Source organism: Gavialis gangeticus, unplaced genomic scaffold (genome assembly GCF_001723915.1).
Source record: "Gavialis gangeticus isolate Ggan-Ray unplaced genomic scaffold, GavGan_comp1, whole genome shotgun sequence".
Classification (NCBI taxonomy): Eukaryota; Metazoa; Chordata; order Crocodylia; family Gavialidae; genus Gavialis; species Gavialis gangeticus.
In genome coordinates, this window is record NW_017729011.1 from 8866156 (window position 1) to 8875986 (window position 9831).

A 9831-nucleotide genomic window follows, 5' to 3' on the forward strand; every position below is an offset into this window, starting at 1 on the left:
GGATGGGCAAGGGGCCACTTTTCCCCATGCTCAGCACCAGCTTGTAACCCGCCCCTGCTGCCAGCCTGGGCCCCGTACCAGGTCTGGGCTCGCCCATTGGGAGCAGCTGCTCAGCGCAGAGGAAATCTCCCCCGCCCCACTTGCCATGCTGGGCAGTGTTTGCCACCACTGCGTCTGTGCTGCCCAGTGCGTGAGCTCCAGGTGGGTGGCAGCAGCAACCACTGCCCAGTGTGGCAAGTGTGGATGCTGCTTTCCTCTGCACTGAGCAGCTGCTCCTGCTACAGTACAGCCCTAATGGGCAAGCCTGGAGCTGGCGCGGGGCCCAGGCTGGCAGCAGGGGTGGGTTACAAGCTGGTGCTGAGCACGGGGAAAAGTGGCCCCTCACCTGCCTTGTGGTTGGTGCCCTGCACTGCAGCCACTCGCAGCCCGCCTGGGGCTGCCTGTGTCTGCTCAGGACAGCCTTGTGTGGGCTGCGAGCGGCTGCAGCAGGGAGCGCCAGTCACAGGGTGGACAAGGGGCTGCTTTTCCCTTTGCTCAGCACCAGTTCCTTCCTTGCTGGTGAGCAGGGGTCAGGGCTGCATGCTTCCCCCCTCCTGTACTGTGGGGCTGGGGGCACTGGGAGTGAGTGGGTGGGGAGCCAGCGGGAGCATGGGGCCCGCACCAGTGTCCTGGAGCCAGCGCCGGCAGGGCCCAGAGCAGGGTGGCAGGGGTACAGGGTCCTGGCTGGTGGGGGCTCTATGGATCCGGTCCAGCTCCCCCCTCTCCCTGCTGGTGCAGCCCAGCCCGGCTCCACAGATCCCTGCCAGCCTGTGCCCTGCTCTGGGACCTGAGACATTGGTCTCAAGACATTGGTCCCAAGATGGTGACTGGGGGAGGGGCAGCTGTCAAGGGCAGGGCTACCATGTGGCCCTCAACAGCTTGCCAAAACTGGGTAAGTGGCCCTCAGCCCGAAATAATTGCCTGCCCCTGCTCTAATAGCTGTAGATCTAACCAAGGTTCAGCTCCTGCATCCTGATTACTTCCAGGGCCCTCAGATTTTCCAGGATCCTTGTTGGATTGTTGCAAATTAGAGTCTGGAAAGCCTAGGACAGGCTCTCAGCATCTGTGGTGATGGGGAAGCATGTAGACTGTCATAGGCTGGGGTTCTTCGAACTTCTAGACTCCTCGACTACCTGTTTCCACATCTGTGGCAACATAGAGATCATATTCCATCTCAGAAACACCGTATTTTGAGTGTCTGATTTTTTTTCTTCAGAATTTATGTTTCACAATTTGGGGTAAAACTAATTTTAAGAAATCAGACATTTCAGACCACCCTGCATTTTGACCAGCTTGAAGTGGAATGGTGCCACAACTGTAGTGCATTACTCCTTAGGAGATCAGAATATCATGCTATAACAGATCACTTCCCCTTTTAGCATGTGCTGAATTTGCTTCCACCTCTGTTTCTCCAGTGTAACTAGCTATTGGAGTACAACCTCATAGTATAACATTATAATAGTTGTGACACTATTCCTTTTTGTGATTTATTAGACATGCTGGAGAGAGAGCTTGGGATACATTACATGTTGCAATCTTCTCCATGTGATTGGTTTTCTCTTATTCCCTCATGGTCAAGCACTCTTTAGTTTTTGTGATGAAAACAAGTCACTGATCCGAACATTATCATCACACTCAGACTTGTCTTCTGATGCTTTGCAGAGCTTCACAATGGCCAGGTGCTTACAGTTCTCAGTGCTAACAATAGCTGCTCTTCCATCTCCTTTGATCTGGAGCTTTGTGTAGAAAAACTGAAGACCTTGGGAATTCAGGTAAGCTCCTCAGTAATAACCTGGTTACCAAACGGCTTGCAGATGTGACAGGTATTTTTATGCCTGTGGCATTTTGTATCTGTAACAAGAAATCAAGGTCTAATTGACAGCATATCTGTTATTCAAAGTCAAATATATGGACAGGCTACCAGTTATTCCTGTGTAGTTCATTGTTACACCGTGTAAATTTCTGCCTGATTCTAGGGGAAAAAAACTATACACAATGTAATAGTGCTCTCCATCATATTGAAAGGCCTGATGTTGCTGCCTTTGCAGTAAGAGGCCAAACTCTCACTGACGCAAATTGGAACAAAATTAGGACTACTGTTAGTGAAGAGTTAGACTTGAGTAATGCTCTTGCCACTAATTACTCAGCAGTTAAATTAACCATTCCATGTGCTGAAAAAGAAAGTACTGTAACAGAGAAAGAAGTATCTGCTTTCTGGAGGACACAGCATTGCTGATGCATTGGCTTGGGACTAGGCTGAAAACCCTTGTGCACTTTTAAATATGGCCTCAGTCTCATACTGGTTCCCACAATGATTTTTTTGGCAGCTTCATTACAGTATGGTGGGTCTGTCTCACAAAGAGTTTCAGCAACGCTTCCAGGACAGGGGTGGGCAAAATATGGCCTGTGGGCTGGATCCGACCCGCTGAGGGATTTTGTCCAGCTTGCAATGGGTTCCTTGGTCCCAGCCAGCCTAGGGAATGGAACAGTCTGGGCCATGGTGCATGCAGCTGGTCTCTCTGCCACCAGATGTGCAGTGGGGCTGGGGCGGTGCAGTGGCTGGACTCACTTCCTGGCAGCCCCAGCCTTTTAAGTTCCAATTCTCTTAATCTAATAATTTGAAATACTGTCCTTGCTCTTTATTAACCACTGTTCAGTTTGTTTTCTGACGATACTTAGAGCTCTGTATGAAAAAGTAGGTAGAGCTCATTTGGTTTTGGTTCCCTAACAGATGACAATGGATGAATGGAGAAGTTTAATTCAAAACCCAGTTCTAAAGCCTGAAATAAGACGCTACATGTTCTACAACTCCAGAGCTTTCAGAATAGCTATTGCTGTGGTAAGGATCCTGGTTGGGGGATTATTGATTTGGGCCATTATGGATGTATTATGAATGATGTATTATAACTTTTCAAAGGAGCCTATGGGAATTAGTGCTCATTCCTTTGGGATTTGACACAGTAGACACATGGATTTTACATGGCACATGTGGGTAGTAGGTGTCCCACCAAGTTTGGCTTTTGAACCCCTTTGAAAAATCCCAGAATTTGCTCTGTAACAAGGCAGATCTCTACACTACCCAATTTTGGGGACCCCCAGTTTAGATGGCAAAGTCTTTTCTGCCATGGTCCTAAAGTGAGTGGAATTCCTTCACATGGGAGTAGGTGCCACTGTCTACCCTGCCTTGCTCTCAGAAACCATCTGGTAATACTCTGGACCTGGTTCTCATTTACATTAATGCCACTTTACACTTCATTGGCAGGGTTCCTGAGCCTTAAACTGGGACTAAATTAAACCTGTGCCAGTTATAGCCCCCTTAACATGAACAGAATGGTGTAAACTGGTCCTGGTTTAAGTAATTATGCTGTCTTTCTTTTTTCACAGGCGTTTCTGGTCACTCATTGCATATAGGTTTACCTGTTTTCTCTAGTAGATGTTTAAATATATATTTCTTGGCTTAATTTAAATGAATTATATCACATTATATTAGAACATACCACAGCATAGCATTCTATCTGTCATTAAACTATGTATCCTCATTAGGCATCCCCTTGTTAGAAAATATACCACCCCAAGTTACCTCCAGATGAATAGGACTCTGCTCTCCTTCATTAGAAGTTAGAAGTCTCTTCCTCTATGTTCCTAGAGTGGTCTCTGAGGCCGTCACCTGCACATTATTTAATTTTACTAGTCCCTGCAGTACCCTGAGTGCTTGGGCATGAGGACATTATAAACACAGTGACTGTAGTAAGTTGTTATCAGTGAATGAATTTCTTATTAAAATAAGGAATTTAGTTAAGATCCTTCTTAAGTGTGACATATCATAAATAGTTCACTTGCTGTCTTTGATAATCACTGCTTCTTTATTATAAACCAGGAACTCATACAGTCCTGAAGTTACTTCTATAATTTCTGTCCCCCAGTTTCTTATTAGATGGGACTTTTCTCCATTTTCACTGTCAGACAATCCCTGGGATTTAATTAATTTATGGGAAGGCACCAACATGTGAGGAAAGGAACAGCAGTTCTTTTGTTCTTCTTGATTTTTTTTCTGAGTTCTCATTTTGGGGGTATTGCTTACTAAGTCTCTGTAGGTCTTTTTAGATTTTTTACATTTCTCTCTGGACAAATATTTATTCCATAATGCGGCTGTATGCTTTTGGACACTACTGGGAAATCAGCATATTGGTGACTTTCGTTGCAGTAGCAGTCACTATAATCATAATACTGATTATTGACCGATATCAAAGAAAGGTAAGAAGTTGTTCATGTGATCACTTACGTAAGCATGGTAATCCTTTCCCAGCAAATACTGAGGGAGCAAAGTAATTATGTCAATATATTTGAAAAGCTTAAAGAGTGCAAAAAATAGTTTGCCAAAGAGTGGACAAAATATTTTAAAATGAGCTCAATGTAATTGGATGAAGAAATAGTCTGTAAAAGTAAAATTGAGGTTGCATGTCAGAAAACCTGATTTATTTATTTATTTAATGTTTGTATGATCATTATTACTACATTATTAATGATTTATTATTTGTATTATTGCAATACCAAGGAGCCTTCTTGGGGATCCATTGTGCTGAGCACTGTACAAACCACTGAATAAAAAGACAGTGCCAGCACTGTAAATCTTGCAGTCTGAGTCTAAGATAAGAGACAAGAGATGGAGACAAACTGATGGTAGAGTACACTATTAATCAGTGAAATAGTGATACATTATTAACCAGCATGATGGGCAATGGACTCAGAACATTAGTAGACTATTTTTGCTATGTAGTGATTGCAGCAAAGCATAATTTTAAGGATGGATTTGAAAGTTAAAAGTTACCAGGTCTGATCCAAAGTCCAACAGGAGACTTTTTATTGACTTTGATGAGCTTTGGATCGGGCCTGTTATGAGGAGAGCTATTGACCATGGGATAGTCTTCCGAAGGAGGTGGGAGAAGTTCTATTCCTGGACATTTCTAGGCAGAAAATTGGAATAAAAAAAGTACTGTATGGGATACTTTTGACTTGGGGGGTGATTGGAGGAAGGACCATGATCTTACAGGTCATAACCATCCCTAACTTCTATGAATATGATTTATGTTCCGTGATAACTGTGATAATACCTCTGAATATAATTTGGTTGCTAAAACAATTTCAATCAAGTGATGGTGGTTAGGCTAGAGCTGAGCATTTTTTGAAATCCTCTCTTAAAGGCATAGTTTCTCTTATTGCTATTTTCCAGACACTTAGGACTTTAAGACCATCAGACTCTTTAAAATTCTTGATTGTGGGCTGGCCTTGAAAGTTACTACGGAACATGCTATTATCTCCCATGTTATTTGACAGATAAATGTGAATACAGATGTAAGGCTAGCAGCTGCCAACGAAGCTTTCATGGGACATAATTTACTTGTGGGGATTACAGATGCTACGGATAGGCTTCAGAGCATTCTACAAGTATCCTTGTGCTGTGAGGTACAGTATCTTTCTCTCTAGTGCCTGACAATACAGAGGCATTTATCAATCTTTCCACTGAAGAGGATCTTCAGAATGTGTTGTGTCCTCCCCCTGCTATTTTAGTGGGTTTCGCATCAATATCTTTGTGGTGAAAATTATTCCCAAAAGTGGGATATAAATACATGATAATGACAATTCCTAATAATTATTATTTGGTGAGTATTATTGGTGTGCTCACAGTAGTATAAGTATAGAGGAAAATGTGGTCCCTGTCTGTAAGTGATTACAAGCTGTATTTTAAAGACAGTGACATGCAAATACATAATACAGAGCCCCCACATATTTAAGTATCTAGTATTTTTAGATACTTTACTTGAAGGGACTTGTTTTTAAAAGGGGTGGTGCTTAGCATATTCAGAAAATCAGGCCCCTTTTGGAGAGGGAGAGAGAGGAAAAAAAGATAGAGTGAAAGAGTTGCAGTCACGCTGTGGGTTGTAGTCTGGCTCCCCTAGCTAGCAGCAGTCTCCATGGCAGGCACAGACTCTGCTTCTGCACTGAAGCCTTTGAAGACCCCAAAGTGGTAGAGCTACAGATAGATGGGCATATATAAAGTAATTCTATTCCTTCCTTAACACTTGCCACCTTACCCAGCTTTGGTTTGTCTACTTCAACCTGGAAGAGTGTCTTGAGTCCTTAACAAACTATATTGCAGAGCTGAAGAGAAACCAAGAGGTAAATAATGAACTAGTAAGTTTAGGGTTTAGAAGAAATGATGGATGTTGTTTATGCACAGTTTTTTTTCAGTATGCCCTTGTTGCTTTATGCTGCTTCAGCAACACAAAACTGCTAAGAAGTGGTTGAACCTACTAAATGAGTTGGGTTTTTCTACTTGGGATCACCGGAGTGGCAGAAAAATCCAGAGTGCGCTGGCAAATTGCGCCCTGTGGGTTTCACAAAAATAAAACAATTTCCTGTGTTTGAATTACTTTGTTATTGGGTGCCTTCCTGTGGGGCGAGGATTTAGCAATATGTAGATGAACAACTGAATGCACAAATGTCCAGTTCACTGGTAATTCACCTGGCCATTCTGGTGCTTACATTTCTAAACAGCTAGCTTCTGAGAATTTGATGGAGGAAGATCATCCAGGATAAAGAAAAAAAATGTACGCCCTTGCTTATACCGAATAGGACCTGAATCCCTGAGCCATCTTATAGAAATCAATTGGAAAGCTTGAGGGGTAAAAAGATATTCTACCTAACTAAGGACATTTGACTCTTACCTTGATGGCCTTCAAAAAGTGCTGCATTTAAAATGTAGTGTTGTTACCGGGTATGATTTGAAATCCTGGTGTGGGTATTTTCATCCATACCAGCAGGAACCTTGCACATTATCACGGGCATCACCTATTGCAAATACACATCCTTGTAACTTCTTATTTTCATTGGCCCAGATATTGAAATTGTTGGTGGTGAGCAGTTGCAAAGAAACACCCTGAAGTCAGTTGTGCTAGAACAGTGCCTGCACATAAATTACTTCTACAGGGAGATTATATTCTAGACCAGGTACAGTATCTGGTGAGGAAACAGTGACTAGCTCCAAGTGGCACAGATAGCTCTTCATCCTAAAACATTTTTAAATCACCCTTTCCTGAGTGGATTATCATTGATAATGTACAGAACAGTGTCTTGTAAATTGTCCTTGCCAGCTACACAGAGCTAAGGACAGCAAAGGCAGAACAACAGTGTTGCTCACTATTAAAGACCCTGAATGCTCTCCCTTTTCTTTTCAGTCAGCCCTGAAGCATAGTCTGGACCAACTCTGCATTGTTATAGAGAGAGTCATCCAGCCAGCTCAGGGAAGAGGAGAGGAGAGTTCATCTGAAGAAGCCCCTCTCCTAACCAGCAAGAAGAACTTAAAGAAAAGGACTCTGACATACAATGACCTGATGCAGCTCATTCCCCAAGAAGCTCCAGAGGTAACATGATGCTACCTGTTCAAAGTGCCTTAGGTAACCAGCTGTCAACTGAGGCATTTAAGCCCAAATATAGAACCTCAAAACCCTGTTGAGCAGTTGCCTAACTGGAGGTGCCTTCATTTCTACCAGTAATGTTCCCGAGGGACCTATATTTCTGCTTGGTGTACATGTATCTTACTTGTGTGGTCCAGTCTTGTTGGTGGTCTTAGAAGACAATTGCCTTCATAAAACCCAGGGAGGAGGTGATCTCTTTGTAATCAATAGCCCAGTGGCTAGAGAACTTCCCCATTATGTAGGTGCCTCAGTTTTAAATCCATCTTGCCTACCTGACTTAGAGCAGGGACTTGAATATTGGTCTCACATCTGTCAGAGGTTTACCCTAGATACCTCAAGGTGGGGAGGCACTGCCATCTCCTCCTCTTAATTGTTTCTGCCAGAAAAGACTGACTTGGTATGGTAGTTAGCTTCAGTAGAGGGATTTTATCTGAGAAGCTGGTGTCTCCCTGTAGTGTGGAACTTGTTGCTGGGGTACCTATGAGACTCAGGGCATAGACATTCCTAAAGACTATTAGAGTGACTCCCCGCTCTGGCTCCTGTCTTCCATCAATCCCAGTTGCAGTAGCTGAGTATTCTACATAGGCAACAAGGTGCTTAAAAGTTAGGTAATGTCATGTCAAAACTAAGTCTGTTTTGTAGACTCAGTTCTTAAAGGCTTGTCTCAAGCAACCAGTGTGTCCTCACTCTGACTCAGCATGAGAGTTCAAGGGTATGGGTATTTTTCTATGATTTTACGCATACTTCCATGAAGAAAATTGAGTGTGAATGAGTCCTGGAGACTACCACTATTGACGGAACAGGTACATCACAAACAGCAGCAGTAATACAGACTTGCTCCTGTATCAACTGTGCCAACTTGGCTTAACTATAATTACCATTAGGGTGAAGTATTTTAGTCTTTGCAGTCTGCTTAGCCCTTGGCCTTTAAGCAGCCTATCAGTTAAGAACAAGTATGGTGGCTTTTTTTGTGAGGCTGACCTGATACAGCTCTGTGATGGTAATAACATTCCAGTACTGCTAACCTGAGCTATGGTTGGAGTAGTTACTTATCCATCACTAAAGACCATTTGTGCTCCTGGGAGTCATCACATGTATAGCGCGTTAAGGACAGAGGGCTTGATTCACATTTACATTAAGTCCAACCTGTGGGATTCTGGCAGCCTTCACATGAGCTTAAATTATAGTGGCCTTAAAGTAGAAGGGCCTTAGTGTAACCTAGATCAGACCCAGATTAACTTAACCTTCTGAATGCACCAGATACCTCTTGCTTGATGAGGAATTTCCTTAGCAGGTTTTCAGTCTCCTACAGTCATCCTATAATTTTGTAGGAAGTATATCAAAAAACCACTTGTGACTTTTGTGACTGTCCACTTCTGTAAAGGCATTTGTTTGGGGGCTGGATCAGAAATAGTAGGCAACTGTACTAGGAAGTCACTGTTTAGTATCTACCTAATATATCATATATAATGGGGTAATATGCACATCTTGAGCAGAGAAATGGATATCAGGACATAAAAAACCTTTTTCATCTCTGATACCTATGGTTGCCTCCAAATTCTGTCATCATGACCATTGACTCCAAAGATTGATCACCATGTCTGCTGACCTTCAATTCCTGACACTGTGGGGCAGATATAGGAACAGAAGTATGAAGTGCCTCTGACATTGCTGTCATTCTTATTCCAGGTGATGGCCCGACATTTGCTGGTGATCTTCAGTGGCAATTATGTCAGACTGCTGGTCAACGGTCAGCTCCCTCAGGTCGTTACGTTACGGCACATGGAACATAGTAATGCCCCCTGCCCTTGCGAGTTCATAAAAACTAGTGTACTCAACACGGGACACTGCTGTTTCAAGGCGAGGTGAATGCATAACCCTGGAAAGAATTGTTGCAGCAACTACTTTTTGAATACAGTGGTTCAAGAAATAAGCCAGAGCTCAAGGAAGTCTTGAAGTGGGCTGCAACTCCTCTGAGGGACTTGTTCTGACTGACACAAGGATTAAAGAACGCACACACACACACACGCACACACACACACACAAAGAGGCTGAGGACATGATTTTGATTAAATATGTAAAATACCACTCAGAGAAAATGAGAGACAGTTGCCTACCTGCCCAATCTCTCGCTCTGCCCAGGAGTCAAATTCCATTAAAAGTAGTGAATTGTACTTCTTAGAAATGTGGCTTTCTTATCACCAGTCATGTTTGTGGGGTATTCAGTACAAAGAGTAGCATTTAATGAGCTATCAGGGTGTGCTACTAGAAGTCAAGTGGAACATGTACAGATGATAGATGGCAGGTAAGGTTGAGA

The 9831-nt window shown here is 43.2% G+C and overlaps 1 protein-coding gene across 2 annotated transcripts in view; it reads left to right on the top strand.

Moving 5' to 3' along the window:
• The window catches only part of TMEM268 (transmembrane protein 268), a 17861-nt gene extending 8335 nt beyond the window's left edge, over positions 1-9526 (top strand). For both annotated transcript variants that reach the window (XM_019510500.1, XM_019510502.1), the window contains 7 exons: positions 1702-1811; positions 2771-2878; positions 4144-4293; positions 5374-5484; positions 6136-6216; positions 7275-7460; positions 9204-9526. In XM_019510500.1, the coding sequence (XP_019366045.1) occupies positions 1702-1811; positions 2771-2878; positions 4144-4293; positions 5374-5484; positions 6136-6216; positions 7275-7460; positions 9204-9383 (926 nt within the window). In that variant the 3' untranslated portion in view covers positions 9384-9526. The remainder of the gene's footprint in view (positions 1-1701; positions 1812-2770; positions 2879-4143; positions 4294-5373; positions 5485-6135; positions 6217-7274; positions 7461-9203) is intronic.
• Positions 9527-9831: the final 305 nt, after the last annotated feature.